Source organism: Rhodamnia argentea, chromosome 10 (genome assembly GCF_020921035.1).
Source record: "Rhodamnia argentea isolate NSW1041297 chromosome 10, ASM2092103v1, whole genome shotgun sequence".
NCBI classification, from domain to species: Eukaryota; Viridiplantae; Streptophyta; class Magnoliopsida; order Myrtales; family Myrtaceae; genus Rhodamnia; species Rhodamnia argentea.
Window position 1 is genome coordinate 19,510,261 of NC_063159.1, and position 23,580 is coordinate 19,533,840.

At 42.0% G+C, this 23,580-nt stretch overlaps 3 protein-coding genes across 3 annotated transcripts; 1 reads left to right on the top strand and 2 right to left on the bottom strand.

Moving 5' to 3' along the window:
• Positions 1 to 959: 959 nt before the first annotated feature.
• Positions 960 to 3,530, top strand: LOC115747602 (S-adenosylmethionine synthase 5). Its single transcript, XM_048271924.1, has 2 exons — positions 960 to 1,146; positions 2,117 to 3,530. The coding sequence occupies exons 1-2, from the start codon at positions 975 to 977 to the stop codon at positions 3,301 to 3,303; spliced, it is 1,359 nt and encodes a 452-aa protein (XP_048127881.1). The 5' UTR covers positions 960 to 974; the 3' UTR covers positions 3,304 to 3,530.
• Positions 3,531 to 3,562: 32 nt separating this feature from the next.
• LOC115747603 (glucan endo-1,3-beta-glucosidase 7-like) lies at positions 3,563 to 4,679 on the bottom strand. The gene is made up of 4 exons (XM_030683811.2): positions 4,548 to 4,679; positions 4,418 to 4,452; positions 4,029 to 4,284; positions 3,563 to 3,816 (listed from the first exon to the last, which is right to left on the bottom strand). The coding sequence occupies exons 1-4, from the start codon at positions 4,621 to 4,623 to the stop codon at positions 3,788 to 3,790; spliced, it is 396 nt and encodes a 131-aa protein (XP_030539671.1). The 5' UTR covers positions 4,624 to 4,679; the 3' UTR covers positions 3,563 to 3,787.
• A 1,864-nt stretch (positions 4,680 to 6,543) lies between these two features.
• Positions 6,544 to 12,325, bottom strand: LOC115747687 (squamosa promoter-binding-like protein 1). The gene is made up of 11 exons (XM_030683935.2): positions 11,109 to 12,325; positions 10,641 to 10,822; positions 10,064 to 10,312; positions 9,733 to 9,980; positions 9,364 to 9,438; positions 9,163 to 9,270; positions 8,904 to 9,021; positions 8,665 to 8,806; positions 8,412 to 8,562; positions 7,468 to 8,103; positions 6,544 to 7,140 (listed from the first exon to the last, which is right to left on the bottom strand). The coding sequence occupies exons 1-11, from the start codon at positions 11,705 to 11,707 to the stop codon at positions 6,697 to 6,699; spliced, it is 2,952 nt and encodes a 983-aa protein (XP_030539795.1). The 5' UTR covers positions 11,708 to 12,325; the 3' UTR covers positions 6,544 to 6,696.
• Between the last annotated feature and the right edge of the window lie 11,255 nt (positions 12,326 to 23,580).

The window sequence follows — 23,580 nt, forward strand, 5'->3', positions numbered from 1 at the left end:
GGAAAGAATCAAGCTTAAAGTGGGATTATACTTGTACTTCACTGCATCCAAATACGAATAAAACAATGGTTTTGCATAATATAGTTAAGACAAAATACGGATTGAGTCAAGACAAAACACAATCGGAAACTACATATCGACAAACACGATCGGAGGCTACGTTGCGAAAACCGGATGCAAGCGTCGAGCTAGAAGAGAAGAGTGAGTGTCAAGCACGAGATGAAAAAATTAGATTAATAAGTTCTTCAAAATTTCTTAATTTTTTTTCTAATTATAATTATATATTATATATAATTATATATATTTTGGACGGCCCGATTCGGTTCCATCCATCATGGAATCGAGGACTAGACCAACCCAATCGGTCGGATCGGTCCGGTTTAGTTTGCTCACCCTTAGTCGGGATCGTCAAAATCATTACTAAAATTGCCACACGGAGTATTAGATTTACTAAAAGAATCCCGAAAGAGTAACAATTCACATTAATTTTTAAGGAATCGTGTCGATTGTTAAATTCCAATTTTTTTTTCAATATAATTCATGTCGGGTTTCGAATCGAGCAGTCATTTGATGCCGACCATGGTCAATCGGACCACTCGTTGGAGATCCACCTTCGGCCGAAACTAAAATGGCTCGAGCCGATAAGCCGGACGACCGGCTGTGGTTGGTGAGAAACCGGCGTTCCCCGGTGACATTCAATCTGATATGCCAACGCCAGCCAATGGAGTGAAAGAGATTTTCCTACCTTTTCCCTTTTCATATATGGGAACAGAAGGCCCAGTCATCTTCTCTCACCAACCCCAACCAATCCCACCTCTTAAAGTAAATTGGAATTCTTCGACCCCCCCAAAAAAAAAAACAAGTAAATTGGAATTCGACCAGAAAAAAAAAATGTAGTAATTGCAAGATCCAACGGCTGCGGCACAGCGAGAAACGTCAGCCGTGAGATCCGGCATTCCTACAAAGCTGCAAGAATGAACCGCCAACCTCCCCAACCGGTAACCGGTAGTTGGGGGCGATTGTTATATAATGCGAGGGTTAGGACAGAGTCGTCGTCGTGTCATTTCCTCTGTCTGGTTGCTCGGCGCAGGAAAAAGGGCCGAGCACAAAGTACGATTTTTTTCTGCGCTACAACGATAGCTGCGGGTACCCTTTTCTTCTCTATAGCCTTTGCGGCATTAGAGTAGCATCTTCTTCATCACTTCCATGTTACTGTCATTGGGCCTTATCTTGTCAGATCTTACATATGTAGCAATGAAAGACGGGACCTTTTTTGTTTTTTTTGGGGTTCAAGATTGCTGGATTTGGTGCTGGGTCGTCGTCGTCGTCGTCGCGGGGTTGTTTGTCGGCTTTGTGGTTGGTTTTTCTTGTCTTGCACGTGAAGTGTCTTGAAGCCCTGTCTAAGTCTAAGCGAAGTATCATCTTGTTGGCAGATCTAGAACTTCTTAGGTACAATCTGAGAGTTTGAATTCAGACTGCTTTGTGGCAATTGTCTATTTCTGTGACTAGCTGCAGTTTTTGGTTATAGAACATAGCGTGCTGGTTCGGTGATTTTGGATCTGTCACTGTGTATGGTGGTTTGCCGAGTGTTCACTTCATCTTGGGCTTTTGCTAAGCGCGACTCTTTTTTTTTTTTGACTCGTGTTACTGAAGTCAACTCTAGCAGATTTTTTGAGTGCATTTTTGTTGGCTGCTGTTTAAACGCTTAGAAAGGTATCTATCGAATTTTTCCACCTAGGCTAGGACAGTTTTCATCTAGAAACATGCGAGCATCCCATGATTTCGCTGGTTGAATCCTTTATTGGAGGAATCAGTGCAGATAATTCGATTCCGAATTCCTTTCTCCTCCTTGTAGTGCCTAAAGAATCCGGTGCTATGCCCCTGTTGTCTTAATGGAGTTTTGCCTTTTTGGTGGATAAGAACTCCTGGAAAAGTATAAAGATCTTATTCCATTAAATGGGGAAGTATCAACCAACTTTAAGGCATTTAGGAACCTGATAAAATTCTTATATTTAGGCGTTGATTGAGCATTCTTTCTTCATATAAATGCAGCTCTCTGAAATACCAGCATAGTACTAGAGATTTAACTCGTGCAGTTTCCTGTTGTGCGTCTCAGGAGCAATGGAGACCTTCCTATTCACCTCCGAGTCTGTGAACGAGGGTCACCCCGACAAGCTATGCGACCAGATCTCTGATGCCGTGCTTGACGCCTGCCTCGCCCAGGATCCCGACAGCAAGGTTGCTTGCGAGACGTGCACAAAGACCAACATGGTCATGGTTTTCGGAGAAATCACCACCAAGGGCGACATCGACTACGAGAAGATTGTCCGCGACACTTGCCGTGCCATTGGATTCGTCTCTGATGATGTCGGTCTAGATGCTGACAAGTGCAAGGTCCTGGTGAATATTGAGCAGCAGAGCCCTGATATTGCCCAGGGCGTCCACGGCCACCTCACCAAGCGCCCTGAAGAGATTGGTGCTGGTGATCAGGGCCACATGTTTGGGTACGCCACTGATGAGACCCCCGAATTGATGCCTCTGAGCCATGTCCTGGCGACCAAGCTCGGAGCACGTCTCACTGACGTCAGGAAGAACGGTACTTGCCCCTGGCTGAGACCCGATGGAAAGACCCAAGTCACTGTTGAGTACTACAGTGACAACGGCGCCATGGTTCCTGTCCGTGTGCATACTGTGCTGATCTCGACCCAGCATGATGAGACAGTCACGAACGACGAAATCGCTGCTGATCTCAAAGAGCATGTTATTAGGCCTGTCATCCCCGAGAAGTACCTCGATGAGAAAACCATCTTCCACCTTAACCCCTCGGGCAGGTTTGTCATTGGTGGTCCCCATGGTGACGCGGGTCTCACCGGCCGTAAGATCATCATCGACACCTATGGTGGCTGGGGAGCCCACGGTGGTGGTGCCTTCTCAGGAAAGGACCCCACCAAAGTGGACAGGAGTGGTGCCTACATTGTCAGGCAGGCTGCTAAGAGCATCGTAGCGAATGGGCTTGCACGCAGATGCATTGTGCAGGTCTCCTATGCCATTGGAGTGCCCGAACCTTTGTCCGTCTTTATCGATACTTACGGAACAGGGAAAATTCCCGACAGGGAAATTTTGAAGATTGTCAAGGAGAGCTTTGATTTCAGGCCAGGAATGATTTCCATTAACCTGGACCTCAAGAGAGGTGGCAATGGCAGGTTCTTGAAGACTGCTGCCTACGGTCATTTTGGAAGGGACGACCCCGACTTCACCTGGGAGGTTGTGAAGCCCCTCAAGTGGGAGAAGCCTCAATCTTGAGACCCCCATCGTGGTTCGCTGCTGGTGATGCTTGCTAGAGTATAGTGGATGAATAATCTGCTTGTCCTATTTCTGCTACAATGTCTCTGCAAAGTATGAGTGCCCTAATGTTGTTTCTGATATGCATATTGGCCACGCACCTCGCTCCCTTTCTATCTTTTTTTTTTTTTTTTTTGCCTTTCTCGATATGTAATTTGTTTGCCATATCAATTTAATGGTACCTGTTCGACATGGTTATTCTCGATTTGTCATGGGATTATTTTCTTTTATGAAATCGCTGGAACTAAAGCTGGTAAACAAAGTTGTACCCGCTACAATAGCTGGATGAGAAGACAGACATGTCTTTTAAAACTACCAAACGAAAAAAGGAACATTATTAACTATAATCAAGAGAATAGAGACATTATTAACTCAGGCACTGGTTTGTCAGATTGAAGTTCATATTGCTCCTGTCTCGTACTCGCAAGCGCTCCATCGGTGGCCATTACATTGGATAGATGCAATTGCCAATGGCTGTCGGAGAAAACCAAAAGCAAGCTTAGTCGTGAGTTTCCTTGAAGTTTGAATGCTTGTATATTGATATGAGAGACAACACTTCTTGAATTACCAACATTATTTAGAATCCCAACTAGTTGGGGAGAAAAAGAAATTTCCCCTTGGAACGCTTTTGATATGTATATCAAGTGAGCAGGAGTTGATGGAAAACAATTGAAGATGACACTTACAAGGATCGGCTGTTACGATTAGGGCGGAGCCGTTGAAATGGCAGTCCCAGGGGTGCTTCCCAGCTGCTATATAGTAGAGGTTCATCGCGACCGAAGCATGCGAAACTGCATTGTCGGGATGGAAGCAGCTTCCACCCGGTTGAATCAACTCACAGTAAACCCCGTTGTGGCGGCAGCTGTAGTCGATGTTGTGATGAAGCCTCTCGTTGTCGGTGGACGGCTTCGCGATGCACCAGGCAGCACCCGTCTCGTTTGCCTCCAGGAAAAGAAAACGTGTTACTTGAGATTTTTCTCAGGAGGATGATAGAAATGCAACTCTTGGAAACTGCTTAGAGGGACTAGGAGTCTTAGGACGACAAGCCATGGAGGCAGTAACTTGGGGAACCTACCTGCAGCTTCCTTTCATTATCAAATGTCCTGGACTCTGCAATCGGAAGCAAACCCGACGTTAGAAGGATGGAATATCTGCTAAAGAAATTATACTCGTGCTGTTTTATGTGAAGGTTAAAAGAAAACGACCGATGCAAGCAGTAAAAGAGAGGAGAATTGCGAGAGCTATAGGAAGGAAGGTGACGGATTTTGTCGTCGCAGCCATGTTTTCGAAGTTGATTGACTAGCTCCGATGAAGAATTGCAGTCAAGCCATGAATGCTCAACTATATATATACGAAAATAATGCACAAGACATATCACACCATATACATTGAAGAGAAAAATAACAAGAAATGCCCTTGAAGATTAATTACTAGCTCATTTCGAATTCGTTTATTCGCTGATAAATAGAAGTTCCCCGAAAACGACAAAAGAGACCACAAATTCGCGAAATCTAAACATAAAAGACAGAATGCATCTCTTGCAAGCAGGGTTACGGTTCATTTCCCAACCGACAGTGTCGTTAATCCAAAACCAGCACCTATCTTAGATTCGATTTCGTTAGTCATAAATGACAAGGTTTTTTATCTTACCCTTCCGTTCTGATTAATGTGCTTTCATGTCTATTACAACTTAGCCGTGTACAGGAATGGCTGCATCCCGACGCCGAGCCAAGACTAGAAGGACCGAACAAGTTGATTATCCATTTGACGATCCAACCATTCGAGATTTTCTCGTTTACTTGCCGTCTGGATCAGGCATCTTTTTCTTTTTAATCTCCATATTGATCACGGCGGCAAACGAATCTAATGACTTTCTGTCAAGCTGACTCCGAAAGTCAAAGAACACAGGACAACACTGAAGGAAGAGGTTGCAAGCATCAGACATATCGCGTGACAGCTGATTAGGTACGCTAATGAACGGCTAATTTTCCCTTCCATGGCTAACCTGTTGTTTTGTACATGCCATGTGCATTCTCTACCTGACTCATTCAAAGGCCAATACTTCCTACTCAAGAAACAAAAAAAGCAAACAAGAACAAAAATGTAAACCAGAGAGAACGAAAGATCGTTCACCGACCGTCTCTTCTACCTACTCGTGATGGACGGTATTATCGCGTGACGAAACTACGGGAGGTGGCGACCGTCTCTTCTACCTACTCGTGATGGGCGGTATTATCGCATGACGAAACTACGAGAGGTGGCGACTCGGGCCACACGTTTTGCCTAATGGATCAATCCCCTCAAGGCAATAAATTAGTTCTGAGCTGCATTCTAGGAAGTTGAATTCTTTCTGGTTTCATCTAGGCTCGCAAAAGGAAAAACGAACAATTGATCGATGTCGTGAAACTGCTTCTTCAGAGGACTAAAAACAAATGAAACGACCAACTTCCAGTACCATGATAAAGCCAGATCCACACCGCACTGCCATATCTTCTTCTTCTTCGAACTTTGAGGCATTCAATTCCAAATCGAAAAGAACTTGGCCACCATCCATCCCTCCCCAAGTTTTTTCACATTCAGAAATACTTATGTTGAGAGGTTTTGCTCTTCCAAAAGTTATTTTTAGGGAAAAGTGAGTTCAAAATCGAGTTCAAAATCCTCAAACATATCATGAAGGTTCAACCGCGTTTTAAAACTTTCAAAAAATTACATTTAAATTCTAAAATTTATCAAAAATTACAATTGAGTCATAAAATTTTCAAAAAATCCCATCTAATCCTAAAACATATCAAATCGATAAAATGAAATCCTTCTTTTGATTACACTTTTTTTAAATTTTCAAATTCGATTACACTTGCTCCACAAATTTTAAGACTTTTAATACACTTACACCAATTTTTAAGACTTTCAATACACTTATACCAATTTTTAAGAAATGACAGACTTGCACAGTCTCAATGGTTGAGCTAGGCTTAGCCTCACTTGTTATAACGACAACCCAACAACTGAATTCCATAAGTCAAAATGAGAATTTCTCAAAATCTTGGAAACAAAGGTCCATCATGCACACAATTGGTTGTGGCTTTTAGACTCGTGAGTGGTCAAAGCCAAGGAAGCAAACTCAGCATCTCAAATAGATAGAACACTCCAATAACGTCCAGACCCTCCAGTACGACTGTATGAGCGTGTGTGCGTGTGGGTGAGAGAGAGTAAAAATGTTCATTGTATATTTTAGAAGTCTTCCAATCTTTCAAAGTAATAATTCTACATAGATTCTCAAACTTTACAGTTCATAAGAGCATACAGATAATACAAACACCTAATTATTCTCATCACAGAACGAACTCACTGGCCTTAGCTTGATCCGAACTCCAGCAATTCCCACCTGAATGGCTGGAACACGTAATCGACTTCCGGGCAGCTCTTGAATAGAAGAGCCACGCAGACGCAAACTGCGGCGATGGCCACCATCGACATCATTGCTGGCCTGTACAATAGTGACCTGCTTCTCATACCATAAGCCAGCTTTTGGCTACACAGCTTGCAACTCTGATAAGCGAGCCGCTGTCCTGTCTTTCCAATCTCAAAGCTGCTCGTGGTTCCTTTATTCTGCTTCTGAGTGCCATTGCTGTCCGGGACCACACCTGGGATATCAAGAACCACATGGGGCAGTGACGGCCGCTTGTTGATTTTCTTCTGCACTAGGTGGATATACGAGTAGTGGCCACGCAAGCGAGCATAATCTTCTGGTGTGGATCCCGTGCTATCTCGAGCACTTTTCCATGCCTCAACACCAACCTGAATGGCATGTTCAGATATCAATATATAGATAGCTAAACCCCGAGTCTCGTATGCATTTCTTAACCCACAAAAATTAGACATGATGTTCAACACAGGAGAAGAGATGCACAGAAGCAATTTAGACTACATTAATCCCCATGATGTTAATAGACCAACTAATGATCTCAGATACCAAAGCATGTAATAATGAGTAAAGATGTCAGTGGCCCAAAAATCATGACGCTATGGAGCTGCTTCTCTCTCTCTCTCTCTCTCTCTCTCGCACGCGCGCGCGCGCGCACGAATCACAAGCACTTGGCCAGATAGTAGTCACAGAAGCATTACCATTCCAGGGTCATCAGTTAACGCATCCAGTACATCCTCCGAATCATCTTTACCAGCAGCAATGTGAAGAGGTGTCAACCCTGCAGGGCCAACAGCATCAGGTCTAAACAAGAAGTTCTGATGACTTCCATTGATCGGCGACTTCAGCTCAGATTCCAAATTTTCTGATACACTCTGAGGTACGTATCTCAAAAGAAGCTGAACAAGGGGTCTACAGTTTCTCCTCACAGCCCTGTGAACGAGGCCCAGCTCAAGCACTGCACGATATATTGAAGGGTGCTCCCCTGGACCAACTGTTCCATCAAACAGAATATCCAAGAGCTTCTTCACCACCGCACACCAATCATGATCCATGGAGAACTCCATGAGCCACTTGAACCGTTTAAATGAAAACAAGTCAGCGTACGGGTCCAGCTGTCCCAATCTAGACCTCAACCCACTTCTATGAAGAATCCAACCCATTTCTTGTATGAATTCAAATGCTTGATTCTTCACTTCAAATTTCGAAGTTCGGTGATCATCCACATCAGCTTCAACGAACTCCAAAGCATTCTCAAGTGAACGTATCTCCAAGCACACATCATTCTCTGCTACAATGAAAGGGAAGAAGCTGCCTGGGAGACCACAATTTTCGACCTGGACAAGTTCAAAACATGGGTCTCAGGTCATATATGGTCATAACAACCACACACCAAAAACGATGCAAATGCAGACATGATAGTCAAATACATTAGACCAAACCTCTTGCTCGAGTGACTCGCTTCAAGACAAATATTACCATATATAAACCAGTTAAAAACCTCGTTTGCATCTCAACCAGTTCATGCATTAAATGTGCAATCTATGGTTGGACAAGCCACTAGTTAAATGCTTCACTGCATATGATATGACGTTCATTCTTGTATCATATCATAAAATTCAGAGAAATCATAAAAAACAGACACCTCGATGAATCCCCTTCCAGTCACTCTTGGGATAGAACAAGAAAATTTGACACATTGGAGTTCATCATGCTCCTCTAGGCTATACTGCTCGTCCATCAACTCCAGAGTTGCTTCTTGAAATAGATACGTGCCTTCAAGAGCACACAACAACCTGAACACAATGACATTGGAGAATATTAAAACATTGATGAGCATTGTCTACTACTTGCTCGAAAGGTCAGATTAACCACATCTTAATGTTCGTATGACATACCTTGTTGCAGAGTGACACATGTTAAAGCCTTTAACCGAAAACTGAGTTGTTCCGGAAGATGATGCGGCGATAGGTCTAATGCTCATAATTCTACTGCAGTTCATACTCCTAAGACACAATGATGTGTCAACAACAACCTGACCTGCAGGGTGAAATTACTTCAGAATGCAGATTCTCCAATATATAAAAGTTGTATGCATATTAATTGATGGGATTAAGACACAATAACTTCTACAGACCATTGTAGATAAATGCCATTTGATGCTGCAATCTGATATGCATCCATCCAGTCTTCCAGAAAAAGTTATCTGAGACATCCAGAAGCCTATTTAAACTGGAACTCAGATCGTAGCAAAGCTACAAAGGGCAACAAAGAAAGAGAGAGTAAGTAGAGCAGCTAGTAGGACTGAATTAAGTTCATTAGAGAAAAGGCAGTATCAGACTTTGATCAGGGGTAATCAAATATCAGCCCTAGGATGACAAGCGAGAACAACTCACCTCCTCCCAGGCATCCTCGTCTTGACGAAGATAAACTGTAAGAACAATACAACCAGGCCTAATGTAGCTCTCAATGTCAGTAGGACTGTGAGATAGCCAGTCAAGTATCTGGAAATTCAACCATTTTTTGGTTATGAGAGTTCCTGAGATAAAAGAACCGTAACATTATTGTCAAAACCAATTCCGGGGCTTAAGGAGTACCTGTGCTCGTAGGAGATGAGGAAAATCACTGGGTTCTTTCCCGAATAATTTGAAAACAATTCGGTCTGTCCGGCTCTGAAATAGCAGATGAGACAGAGTAAGTATACATGAGAGGTGCAACTTAAAGAAGGTTGGACAGAGATAAACGTGACCAAGCTTGTGGTACTAAAAAAAATAAGTATCATGTAGGCTCTTGGGATTCTCTGAAACATACGAGTTACAGAGCTCACACAAATGGAGCAAAAGCTAAATGCTTCATGATCACCCACTATCTTTATCAAGCATAACATATGCAGTTAGCTGTGAAACAAAAGCACCCTACCCCAAGACCTTTAAGAACCAGATGGAAACTTAAGAAGCTGTAAGTACCTGGTTGTCACCACTTGAACTAGAAGGTGATTGAGCAGATGCTGAATCTGAAGTCCCACTTGTTTGAGGTGGGCTAGACTGGTGAGATTCTTGTTGCATCCATGAAGGGCAATCAAGAGAACTGGTGCCCAAATTTGCAGGTACAGGCGACCTGTCAAGGTCCTCCATGCCATCATCGGAATCGATATAAGTATCATTCAGGTCAAAGTTATTCAGCTTGCTCTGCCCTCCAGTTGCATCTCTGCCATCTGCAAAGGATTGAACACCAAATTCTATTGCTAAGAGACTGGGTTTTTCTACCTGTGAATCAAGTATCCAGACAGAAACCTACTTGCTGGAATCGGTAATGCAGGCTCTGCAGCTTGAGGTTGAACAAGCCTTGAAGATCCTTCAACACCCTTTGAGGACATCGGAGGAACCGATTCTGATTTTGCAAGAGAGGCTCCACCATTGAGAATACCTTGAGATTCCTGTAAGAGGCCAGATATGTTCCTTTCCCCATGCCCGCTAGTGCCATTGGCAAGGCTTTTGAGTATATGAGATAGCAAATCCTGATCTGTAGCTTGTTTTGACTGATTGGCTGCACCCACAAAGACAGTATCAAATAATTATACCATTTGGTCCGGCATGAGTCATGCACTTCGAACTTCAGACCAACAATTGAAAATCCGAGTACTTTCATTTCTCTTCATAGTCCACACAACAAATAAGAACTGCGCACCAGGTTTGATGCCGGGTTTACAAGAATGCAAATCTAATTGCAGTTTAACGTAGCTTGCTATTAAAGAACTTGTCTCCTGGCCCCGAAAATCTCAAAAGAAATAAATGCCAATACCAATGAAAGACTGTGGAACAGCAGAAGGATGCACGAACTGCTGATAAGAAGGTCGAGCCATGTCAGTACTTACAGTGCATAGACGACAGTATCTTCAATAAGCTTATCAGCAGATAACTGCTAGCCTGCTCATCGTTAACGGTATTCCCAGTAGGGGTTGCTTCAGGATTTGTTTTCCTCCTTCGTTTATTGTGGCCGGCTAAACGTCTGCGACAACTTCTCTTTCCTTCATCAAATTCTTGAAGGTCATGGAACCTGTCCCATTAAGAGTGGATGAAGACAGATACCACATGAACACACCATATCAGGACACCCATAAGAATAAAGGAACGGGCAGCATTAGAAAAGTTAGAAATTTAGTGGAAATAATCAATTGAAATAATATAAAAGGATGAAAAAAGCTACAGGCACACTCAGGTATAATGCTCATAATTGGATGCCACACTTAAGTCGTCTTTTCCAATTATAACATATCATCAAATGATGAAACTGCAAATAGCAAGAAAGGATATATTAAAGACCCTACAGGCACTCAACTTACCTACTGCACTGTTGACAAAACCTCTGCATGATGTTTCCCACAAGTGCTTTGCTGGCTTTGGAGTGCATCTCACATACCTTGTGCCGTCTATGGTAGTCCTTTGCATTACTGAGATCAGCACCACAGTCTTCTACCTGACAAACTGCCCGACTTGCAGAACCCCCAGCAAGCTTAGTCTTCTTCCCACTATTCCCTTCCCAAGTTCCGACATCCCTTTCAGCAACTGGAAAACATTGCCCTCCGAGCTTCAAAGTGAAGCCGCCTGCTTTATCATCCAAATTATCGTGCTCAACCACAATGACCCTCCGACGCTTCTCAAGCTCCCTCTTTCCATCATCAGTTCTCAAATTGATTTCATCGGAGCATGAGGACGAGCTATTGGATGAATTTCCAGAGGCAGGAACCCTGTTCTCGAGCGGGAAAAACTGCCGGCTGGGATAATCAGCCGGAACCGGATTCAGTTGTCTAGCGACGAATAGATCACCATCCCACTTCCAATCATTCAAATCCCATTCTAAACTCCTCTTTCCTAACGCATGCAAGTCAGCCGGAGGCAGTCCATAGAAATGACGCGCTTGTGCCTCAACTCTAGCCTCCATCTTTGGTCACCGAGATCTTCAAAATCCTTAACCGTGCAAAATTGACCACGAACCAAGAAGAAGACCCAAACTACAGCTCGAGAAAATTAATACCTACTCGAGTATCGCATCCAACCACAAAAGCCCCAAATAATTCACCACCAAAAAGTTCACCTAATCAGCTTCACTTCTGCCCCAAAAGTCGAGAAACAGTCCACAGGTACATCCATGTTTCCAATTAAGAGCTACCCACATAACAATCAGGCCCCAATCGACGGGCGAACCCCTCAAGACTCCAACTTTCGAAGCTCGAGGACGGCGAATCCGGCCAGTCCGCACTGCGGCCGTACTACTACCGCACAACTAGAGAACACACAAGCAAGAGCAACCGAAAACGGGCACGCGAGCGAGAAAGGCCTGTACGAACTTGCCTAGGAGCGACCGAATCTGCGGGGATCGGAGCCTATCGACGCCGACGAGGGCGGTACGCCGCCGGGGAGGAGCACAGATACCGAGGCAAGTGGGCGTGAGGTTCGGGGTGCGATGCTGATAGGAACGTGCCTTTTTATTTTCTGTCTCTTTTTCTCAGTTGAGGGGAGAGAGAGAGTGTTTGTGGGCTGTAATGTGGTGTGGTGTGGTGTGGCAAATGGTATGGTACACGCACAACCAATCATCTGAAAAGGAGGAGAGAGAGGGAAGGTGGGGGGGTGGGCCCACCTTGTACACCGCGTGTCCCGCACCCTCACGATATGGGGGAAGATGCCCTCGGCCTTTTCCCTGTTGCTGGGTGTACTGCCCTCGAGCGAACACCCAACACCGTGTGTGGGGCCGCGGGGGGGGGAAGGGGGGAATGATCCGCTGCTTCGCGCGCTCCGTGCGCTCGGTGGAGGCCCGCGCCCGGCCAACCGGCCGGCTCGGCGTCGTTGCTCGGACGGAGGGACGAAGCTCCGGCAGATCCACCGTCGGCGAGCTCACGCAGCCGCAAAGCTCGTTAGGATCTCAATCCCTACCACACCTATAATTAGTTCTAGACAAATTTCCTTTGAAGTAGATATCTGAATGTCAAGTATGGCCCGTAATACGGGGCATACGATAATTCTTTCGTTGTATGAGGAGTTTATTTTTTTTTTTTGGCGGAATATGAAGAGTTAATTTACCTACTAAAATATCGACCACCTCAACTCAAGATCCTAATATCACAATTCCATTACTGTCTTGGGATCTCAAAACCTACCCGCCATGAAATCCTATACCAAGTGTTACCAGCTTCAATTTCATGCCCGAGTATTGGCTTGTTTTAGCAATTTGATCAATGACGTGAAAATTCATCTACCCCGAACGGATCAGGTCAAGTCAAGTTAGGAGAGACCCGCCCTTGAATTGGGCCAGTTCTACCTTAGAAGCATAAATCGAACTGATCGGTTCTCGTCCGTTTCATGGATTGGTCCAATTTAGGATTTTAATAATTTTGTCTTTGCTCTTTAAAACAAATATTAGAAAAAGAACATTGGTATGGGCAGTACGGCTCCACATTTAGAACCAAAAATCGGATTGTTCCAAAATTTTGGAACCAAATTAAATTCACAAAAAGGGTTTCGGATGACATTTTTTTTTTTTACAACTAGGGCGGTACACGTGGCAAAAAAAATCAGAAAAATGAAATAAGGGTTCGACACGCTTTTCACTAATTTTCCTGATATTCTATATTTTTCGGTTCATCTACTCATTTCCCTCTTAAAATTATTGGGCACTGAACCGAACAGAAGCCTCGTATATGGACATGTCTCATTTCCATCCCCTCTTTGTTTGTCGGGACACCCTTTTGTTTTTTTTTCCCCTCCAATCAAAATCAACGCCAAAGCGAGAATAATATATTCCCTTTTTTGACTCCCCAATTTTCCTTTTCGTATAATCTCGACTCTTTGAAATTACTGCGATCTACAGCGCGTTGACTTTTGAGACTTCTATGACCAGGCCTACTTTACACGGGGGAGAAGGCGGTTCCATCCGAAGTTTCTAAATTGCCGGGTCGCCCGACTCATCGCCTGGACGAAGACGGTCTGAAAATCGGTTCGCGATCGGGGGCGCATCTTCAATTCTTCATGTCACGGTCGTCGGACGGACATAAAAGAGGAAGTATATAAAGTCCGACACATCGAAGAGAATGCTCGAGCAATGCCAACGGTCGGAAAATGGATGTTGAGGACATGTTGTCCTAGAAAAAATAATAATCAACCCTACTAAATTAATCGAAGTGATAAAACAAAATAAGGACGCGTTATTATATTGTCAATGTTGTTTTTTGTTTGGCATTAGTAAAAGTACTACTCTAGCTTGAAGCCATGAATTCATCCTTCGGGAAAAAACGCGGACCCGCTCAAAACGATGGGTGATAACCTTTGCTCCAAAAAATAATGCAAGTGGACTATCGAAGAAAGTTAGTACACGTGATAGGTGCGCGAATAAGCAGAGAATGAATACTGATGCGTGTGTTGTGATTGATTATCAAAATCGACATAGGGCGATCGAATTTTAATCGGATAACGAACGCGATCGGGTTACACATGAAGGGAATCGACGAATCATGCGGACCCGATAAGAGTAAGAAGAGATCAAATCAAAATAGTTGATTTGATCGTGTGTCGTTGTCCAAGTGGGGAGGACTTCAGAAAAAAGGAAGAAAGGCACTCGAATTCTCGTAGCAATACGAAGAACAAAGCCATCAAGGGAAGAAAAAGTAAATTGGGACTTGTGAATTGGAGCACGTAGCGTCCGTCGCTTGTCGCTCTCCCAAGATGGGACCAGCGACCACTATAGTTTCTGCGCCATTAGTGGAATCGCTAACGAACAAAAGCATGTCGGAGTCTTAATCGGATCGAGATTTTCGTACAATTTAGGTTAAGTAAATATGTTCGGATATCTCAATAAGCATGTGATCTTGATAATACATAGATTAATAGGTGAGATGCCAGTATTACATATACGAGATTTATCTCATCCCCTCATCTCCAGAGCAGCTCTTGCTATTGCCGCTCCCTCGTGCTTCCCTCCACGTCGTCACCCTCCCTGGATTGCCGCCATCGACTCCTTCATTGCCTCCTTCATCTACCTCCTTAGGTTCTTTGGCAAGCTCGATGCTTCGTCAGAGGTCGATAATTCGCACACAGAGAGCTCAAGGCCTCACGATTCACGGTGAGCTCAAGGCCATGTGAGTCGGCGATGAGCGACTCACCGGATTTGGCAAGGCTCGAGCTCGCCTGTAGCCGATCGCGGGCCGTCGCCGTGCCCAACAACAGGCCAAAGAAGAATGAAAAAGCCAAAAAAAGAAAAAGGAAAAAAGAACAAAGTAAAGAAAAAATAAAAGTAATTAAATTTTGGTTTATTTTTTAAAAAATAAGAAATATTAAAAGCAGTGCATAAATGAAAATCAATTCCATACCAAATGACGGAAAATATTTTTATATTCATTTTCGGGTTTTAGCTAGATATCGAAAAGTAATGTCATTTTTCTAGAAAATAACTTTTCGAAAAGTATTTTCTAGAAATGTTTTACTTTTCACGAAACAAATAGAGTCTTAGGTATTTACGATACTTGACAGTAATTACAAAAAGAAAGATCCACTGAACGATGGATCCATAAATTGATCTATTTATAGGACAAGGCATGATGAGACTACTAGCGGTGAGCGGTTCCAAGTTCCTTACATGTGGAACTTGGAATCTATTGGTTAGAACAGATTTTTCATTTTTTTGGAACCCGAAATCTACCTATCATACCCCGAAAGCTGAAATATATCATGTCACGGGTTCTAGGGTCGGTTCCGTGGTACTCATGAACCTAACAATTTCTTTTCTTTTCTTTTTTTCATTTTTAGTTAAGAAAAATGAGAGTGAAGGCTACAACTACTAAAGGAAAGTAAAAATGAGTGATTTTAGGTTACATACAGGTTACATTTAAAATTTGAAACCAACTCGTCGGAACAAGTTCCTCATATTTTGGAACTTGAAACCTAATATTTTATTTGGCTTCATATCATACACTCATAATCGGACGCCAACATTGTAGGATCATACGAAGACATTTATCAAGAAAATCATAAAAATTTATTTCGGGATATAGAGTCTAGGTTCTAGGTAGTAAAACGTGGAACCTACCCGTTGAGATAGGTTCCTCAATTTTTGGAATCTCGAACCTATCTTACATACTTTAGAACCTAGAACCGGATCGATTCCCATATGTTGTGGTTCCGGGTTCACAGTTCTACCCGAAACCATGCTTACCCCTACTTCGGGGGGACTCCTTGAAGATACGTACTTAGATATGTATCGTATGGAGGTGTAGGTTGATACAAACTAAAAGCGCTTTGTCTCTTAGGTTTCAAACATACTTATCGATTAGATGAAAAAAATAATTGTCGGGAAAAATAAACTCAGTTTTCATTATGAAATAAAATGAAAGATAAAAATGACGCCCTTTTCAGTTTTTTTTTTCTTTTTTGGGTTATGTCCAACAAAATAAAAAATAAATTTGGCATTCCTTTTCTCTCTTTTTATTTTGAGTCTTTTACCGAGAGCTTTTTTTTTTTTTTTTTTTTTGTTTTTTTGTTTGGGGGAGGGGCGGCTGAGGATGTTGAAAAAAGCTCTTTTAGGACCCATAGTTTGTCTCAGCCGTTCAAGCAACGTCGACGCTCCGGAAGCATCCATGATTAAAACACAGCTGCATCGTACAAGATTAATCGGGATAAGATGTTATGTGACTTGGCTCGAAGGGATTGACATGCGAAAGCTTCGCCTCATGCCAAATGATGGGGACTAAACCCGACAAACGGATTAATCGGATTGAAAATAGTTCAATTCAAATAAACCCATTTAACTTGTTTTGATTAATTTTCACGAAATGCAAATCTGTTAGGCTCATATCCGACCCGATCCTTACCCAATTCATAATTGACACGACACATATTCTCAATTTAGGAAAACTCGTGCTCAAATTGAGGTGAGAGTGCAGAGTTTTGCTCGAAGCTATTAAATGAATTCTGCATGAAGGAAGGCATAGTGAGACACCGCACTAGTGCCAATGAACCACAACAAGCTGCAGAGTTAATGAACAAAACATTACTAAAGATGGCCCATAAAATGCTCTTTAGTACTAGTATGGCTAGGAGTTTCCTGGCGGATGTGTTTAGTACGACGAGTTACCCGATAAATAGATCCCTATCGATTGCGATTGGATGTTGGACTCCTGAAAAAGTGTGATCATGTAATGTTGCTGACTATTCTGTTCTTAGAATATTTGGTTGCCCATGTTATGTTCGAGTTAGTGATGGTAAGCTCGATGGAAGGGCAATGAGGTGCATGTTCCTATGCTATGCACAAGGTGAATGTGGTTATTGGTTGTGATACTCGGAATTAAATTCACCTATTATCGCCCGAGGAGTTACATTTGACGAATCTCCAATACGTCTGGATATGAGTGATTATACCAGTGTTCATATGGATCTAAACGGTGTTTAGCTTGAGGTGGAGTTGCAATCGGAAATTCTTGAGGTAGCGAGTACTAACGAAGTAATCGACACAGATAGTGCTTGTAGTGAGATGGAGCCTGCAGAGCCAATAGTTGCTGTAATTGCTGATATTAACAAGGTACATGTTTGATCCCCCGACAGATATGGATGCATCAATAGTCTTGCTTTATCTGCTGTAGAGGAGCTTATGTCGGTCCTTATGGAGTAGTTAAAGGTGCATATACAGTTGGTGTTCTGATGAGGTCCTCGGTTATGGCGGAGTTCAAGCATGGCTTAGACTTGGAAGATGTACGTGACGATTGAGCCCAATGGGCTGTGGGAGAGTAGTAACGGTGGAGTTCGGAGACTAGCGAAGTGATTGTGATTTGGCTCAAACGTTGAGTCAAGATGGAAATTATTAGAAATATGTCCGGAGTTTGAGCCTGAAGCGAAAATATGAATTTCGAAAGTATATCTTGATAGTGAAAGTTAAGGATAAATCATAAATATAATGGATATTATTTTTATGCTGAAGACGCGGTCAAGATCGGATGAAATCTATTTTGAATCCCCGAAACTTATCGTCTGTTATTTGTATCAGCCAAAGAATATCCAAAGTGGAAAGTCCAAGTTTTGAATTCATTGACCGCACTCATGAATTCAATTCCGTTGGGGTGTCGGTCAACAAAAAGCAAATATATGGAAGTCAGAGTTGGATTCGGAAAGGGCTTGTTCATATATATTTGCTTGGACCAATAATTTGTCTTCAAGCTCCCGTTAAAAGGGGACTTCTTCGTGGATTATTAGCATTGCATGTAATTGTCTCGCTAATTGCATCCGGTGAGTGTTAGATAGCTGATTAAATGTTGCATTAAGATTTGTTAATTCCTTCGTGAGATTGAGATATTATTTTGCTAGGAATTGAGGATTAAACACTGCGTGCGTTATTTGATGTAAATAAGGCTTAGAAAATATTGAGAATGTTTGAGTAACTCGAGTGTGGTTTGTAATCTCCGCGTATCACTTGATCTATAGTGAAATTCGTTGCTGCTCTCCCCATGGACGTATATCTCTACGATCAAACCACGTACATTTGATGTCCGATTTATTTTCTTGTTCTATTTTTTATCATTCGATTGCTTGTTCTGCGCAATAGTCGTTGTGGCCGACAACCGGCCAAAGAAGAAGGAAAAAGTGAAAAAAAGGAAAAAGAAAAGAAAGTAAAGAAAAAAAAAAGTAATTAAAATTCGATTTTTTCAAAAAAAAAAATGTTCAAATGAGTTCATAAATGAAAATCCATTCCATACCAAACGATTGGAAATATTGTCCTATTCATTTTCAAGTATTCAACTACATACTGAAAAATATTGTCATTTTTCTAGAAAATAACTTTTCGAAAAGTATTTTTTAGAAATGTTTTATTTTTCATGAAAGGAATGGAGCCTTGAGTATTTACGGTGCTTGACAATAATTACAAAAAGAAACATCCAAAGAACGGTAGATCCATAAATTGATCTATTTATTGGACAAGGCATGATGAGACTAGTTCGGGGGACCCCTTGAAGCATACGTACTTAGATACGTATCGTATGGAGGTGCACGTCGATACAAATTAAAAGCACTTTGTCTCTTAGGCTTTGAACATCCTTATCGGTTCGACAAAAAAAAAAAAAATACTTATCTGGAAAAATAAACTCAATTTTCGTTACGAAATAAAATGAAAGATAAAAATGACGCCCGTTTCAGTTTTCTTTTGGGTTATGTCCAACAAAATAAAAAATAAATTTGGCATTTCTTTTCTCTCTTTTTATTTTGAGTTTTTTACTGAGATTTTTTTTTCTTTTTCTTTTTTTGGCTGAGGAATTTTTTTTCGGTCAAAAGGCCGAGGATGTTGAAAAAGCTCTTTTAGGACCCATAGCTTGTTTCAGCCATTCAAGCAACGTTGACGCTCTCGAAGCAACCATGATTGAAAAACAGTCACATTGTCCGAGATTAATTGGGATAAGATGTTATGTGACTTGGCTCGAAGGGATTAACATGTGAGAGCTTCACCTCATGCCAAATGATGGCAACTAGACCCGATAAACGGGTTAATTGGATTGAAAATAGTCTCATCCAAATAGATCAATTTAATTTATTTTGATCAATTTTCACGAAATGCAAATTTGTTAGACTCGTACTAGATCCGATCCATACCAAATTCAAAATCGACACAGCACATAGTCTCAATTTAAAAAAACTCATGCTCGGATTGAGATGAGAGTGCATATTTAGTGAACGAGAGATTGAGTGAGAGCCACAGAAAGTCATAAAGACGAGTCGAGTCTAAACAAGATATACGTTTATTTACTATCCATTTAACACAATTTAAATTCATTTACGACCCCGTTCATTGAATCTAATTAATTGATACAACAATTCATAGATTAAGAAATGAATTTATAATCCATTTTGACAGCTCCAATCACACGTGGGTTTCGCCTCCGTGTTCCAAGCTCGGGTTCTGCACTAGACAGGGAGTTTACTCGCCGCAATTGGCACGGCAAAGTAAAGTAGAGCGCGAATCCTTTCCACGGTTATTAAAGAAAGGGGGAACAAAAAAGGAGCAATACATCGAAACCCCGATGGTGACCAAGAGACAACAAGAGCTGTTTCAATGAATATTGAATAAGACACTTCAATAATGTCCCGGGAGCGAACTAAATGAGAGGAGCAGAAACAATGTTGGAGCCTCCCGTACAAAGACCAGATTTCGATTTTTGGCCCGCTTTGGACCGCGGAACCGGAGACCCCGACCAATCGTAGCTAATCACGAGGTTATTTGGAGCAGTCCACATGCGCTCGCGGTTGTCCTCCGATGATGCCGCGTGGACCAGACGCGAAGCAACGCAATTTGTCGTGAACTGCTTCAACTTTACGGGGACGGCCGGGCTTGTTTCGCAAAAATTAAATAATTTTTTACAAATAATTATTTACATCATTTGAAATAATAAGCTAATGAAATATTTTCGTGGGACGATCATTTTTCACAAAAAATATTTTCATTCCGTTCTCGCGAAATAAACGGAGCCTAATTGAATTTTTTATGATAATTTTGACTCAAGCCCGAATTAACTCGTATGCCGAGCTAGAGCTTTGATGAGCAGAGCGATCAAGCTTTCGAACCCTTGATGCGAGCGGTTCGTGAACTTAATTGAGTGGCCTGGTTGATGTGCATTGAGATTATGTCGATGTATCCGTATCTTTGTACATAAGTCTCGTACTTTAATTATAATTTCCACTACTTTTTGTTTATGAAAAGATTCCTGGAATTCTAATTAGTTCTTCATCGAGAGGGAGTCATGGGCAGGGTGGGCGCACGGAATCCAACTCAAAACCATCAAATCTTCACTTTCATTTTTTGCATTTTTTTTTCTTTCAATTCAATACTGACGTACCATTAAATAATACGAAGGTTCTCACATTAGTCCAACCGACCAAAGCTTCTAACATATTCCCTTCAGACTGGCCAAAAGAACAATGACAAAAAAAAAAAAAAATTGTTCTCTTCGGTAGTCACTCTGTTGGTAATACGTAAAAATCAGTAAATTATTTTTCGTCTATTTCACGAAAAATTAATAATTTTAAAAATATTTATCACTAAATATTCGCTTGCATAGCTTGAAATAATTAGTGGATGATTTTTTTTTATTATCGATAATAATTTACATCTAAACATTTTCAAAGATGAGGAAAATATTTTTCTGTTCATTTATTTTTGTAAGCGAAATGAGCGGCCACTTTTAGGAAAATGTCTCCGGACCATTCATTCTTCCCGAAGCAAGCGCACCCTTAATTTCAACTGAAGGCGGGATTTCACGTTGGCTAGATCCTTAGGAACGAGCAATTCATGAAATAATTTGGGGTGGATCTGTTGTTTCATCGTTCAATCGTTATTCTCAACACGGCTTATGTGAATAAAAATTTATAATATGTTCAAGGGATTGAGTAATTACGGATATTGTTCCGTGAAAATACGAATTTAATTTTGTCGTACCATGCCCTTTGCAACATGCGCAGTTCGGGTTCAGATCCCTTCCAACCTGACAACCACTCTCAACAATGTACTATCTTATTATAATCGTTGTTTAGGACAAGAAGGTAATAACGATAATGGGTTGGCCGAACGATTCCCGCTGAACATGTGCTCTAACACATGCTTAGTTCCTTAAGCAATCATAGAGTTAATTATTGTTTTTTTTTTAGATATAGATATTTCTGGCCGGACCATATTAGATAAAAAAAAAGGATAAAAGAGTTGTTCATATGTTTAAGATGTTGGACGTGTTCAAATTGAATTTGACTTATGGTTGCGGTGGGCCTAAAATTGTGCATGTTCATCTAGATGAAAGAGTTATTTTTTCTTCCTTGTGGGTTAGAAAAGGGAGTAGGTTTGATGTAGCTTTCCTTTTTATTATTTTCTTTTCCCCTTCTTTGTATAATATGCATGGTCTGAATCTGATTAATGAAGGGATCGAAGCTAGATCTATCGTGCAAAAAAGAAAAAAGAGACACGGTAATTGAGCCTAATGAGGCGAGACTATCGTGCATGGTCCGGACTTGATTAATGCGGGATAGGTTCCAGGTGGAAGATGAAATGAACTTGAAACCGCTCATCACTAATCCAAATTGAATGATCATTCAGTCACTGAATTTAGTGGGCAAAAAATATTGAAGTCCTTTTCAGGATAGATTGAAGTCCTAGTTCAAGGCACCATGCCTGAATGTCCTTGCTTTGATATGTTTGTCGGCTATCATACAAAATTATTAAGGTTACGTTTGGTGGTCCGAATTTGGGTCAGTATAGAATAACAAATAATCATATTGTTTGGTGACGTTCTCTGAACCCGTTAAACGACTCCTCAGATAAGAAATCCGGTGTAGAAGGTGGGGCGGACCTGGACTGGATATAAAATTCTAAAGATTGGCTTAACAATTTCCCACGTACCAGGAAAACCCAATCGGAGAGACTCATTGTCCTTGGCGTTTCTCGCAGCGGCACGCCACCATCACGTCCAACATGAGCGTCCCTCACTCTGGGGTGCTCGAGTATCGTCTTCGGTGCCCTTTGCTCACGACTCACTTGGAAGGTTGGGGCTCACCACCTCATACGTGTCTCCCTCTATGTCTCAGTTGGTTTTTCAGCTTTTCCACCATCACTGAATCATATGTCGGTTCCTCTCTCTGATTGCTCATTCTTGGCCACCATTTTTTAACGATATCTCTCTTGGCCGACTCTGAACTAGGCTCTCACCAAGTGTTTGATGAAACACCAAAGAGAGATCCTCCTCGCCTTTAGTTCGGAAGTTTGCTTAATGGGAGAGGTCGACCTCCTCCATTTCCTCTGTAGCTCGCCCTCCTCCATCACGCTCACCACAGTAGCTCCACCTTCAAGTCCACACTCGCCAAGTGTTCGACAATTTTCCCGAGAGATAGAGAGCAAAGCATTTGAAATGTGAGGAAAGGCTGCCGAGAATAAAATCGACTACTGGGGGAAGCTTGAGAATGCTTGTTAAAGATGATGTGATATTTCTTATGTTGAAGATTTTCAAAGATTTCAAATCATGTCTTAGATTGCACCATGCACAAGATAGGATGTTTCCACAACCCGCCGGAGGATATTTGGAGGATTTCAAATATCTCTTTATCTTGTCCCATTCCAATTTGAATTCGGACGACCAAACGCAATCTGAATATTTTTCCTAGAATGAATAGGGGTGAGAGAACCCGATTGGGCCTAAATGGGTGGATTCAAGCCCAAAAAGAAATATGCAAACCGAAGCCCACTTAAATGATGTTGCACCCCTAATTAGCCTAACTAGGGCCAACTGTCATGCCCATAAACTGTACTTTTCGTCATTCGTCCCCATTTCGAGATTGAAAAATTGTGGGATTGACTAATCTTCACCCTCTTTTTAGTCTTTTTCCTTCCTAGGAACGGCCGTGACACGAAAATTTGGAAAGTTGTGGCCTTTGACCAGCATGGGATGGTTGAAAAGCCGGGGACTTTGGAAACATCCTTTGAAAGGTCGTGGCAAGATCAACCCTCGATTTTGAGTCGCTCCACGGCTCTCAAGGAACGCGGCAAATGGCGAATGCATGATGTCAAGTTTTCGTATTGTCTGGAGACTACATTTGAATATTTACCAATAATTCAAGGGCCGTATCGAGAGAAATCAAAAGTTCGGAGGAATATTGCACGCACCGTATAAGCCATCCTTTAGCTTTTCGAGCACTTAGACTCGCCACTAACATCCCGACACGTAGTTGGTTAAACTAGACCCTAGCACAGACGATAGCAATCCCCCATTAATTCTCTCTCTTTCTACCGGCATTGAAAGTTCTTGCTGA

Bases quoted from the DNA above. Each gene is read 5' to 3' on its own strand.
- LOC115747602 (XM_048271924.1), top strand. From the start codon at position 975: ATGAACCGCCAACCTCCCCAACCGGTAACCGGTAGTTGGGGGCGATTG. The intron at 1,147-2,116 runs GTACCCTTTTCT...TGTGCGTCTCAG, and splicing joins CGCTACAACGATAGCTGCGG to GAGCAATGGAGACCTTCCTA.
- LOC115747603 (XM_030683811.2), bottom strand. From the start codon at position 4,623: ATGGCTGCGACGACAAAATCCGTCACCTTCCTTCCTATAGCTCTCGCA. The intron at 4,453-4,547 runs GTCGTTTTCTTT...TTCCGATTGCAG, and splicing joins CTCTTTTACTGCTTGCATCG to AGTCCAGGACATTTGATAAT. The intron at 4,285-4,417 runs GTAGGTTCCCCA...CTTTTCCTGGAG, and splicing joins ATAATGAAAGGAAGCTGCAG to GCAAACGAGACGGGTGCTGC.
- LOC115747687 (XM_030683935.2), bottom strand. From the start codon at position 11,707: ATGGAGGCTAGAGTTGAGGCACAAGCGCGTCATTTCTATGGACTGCCT. The intron at 9,439-9,732 runs GTACTTACAGCT...CTGCTATTTCAG, and splicing joins GTTCAAGTGGTGACAACCAG to AGCCGGACAGACCGAATTGT. The intron at 9,271-9,363 runs GTACTCCTTAAG...TTGAATTTCCAG, and splicing joins CTCATCTCCTACGAGCACAG to ATACTTGACTGGCTATCTCA.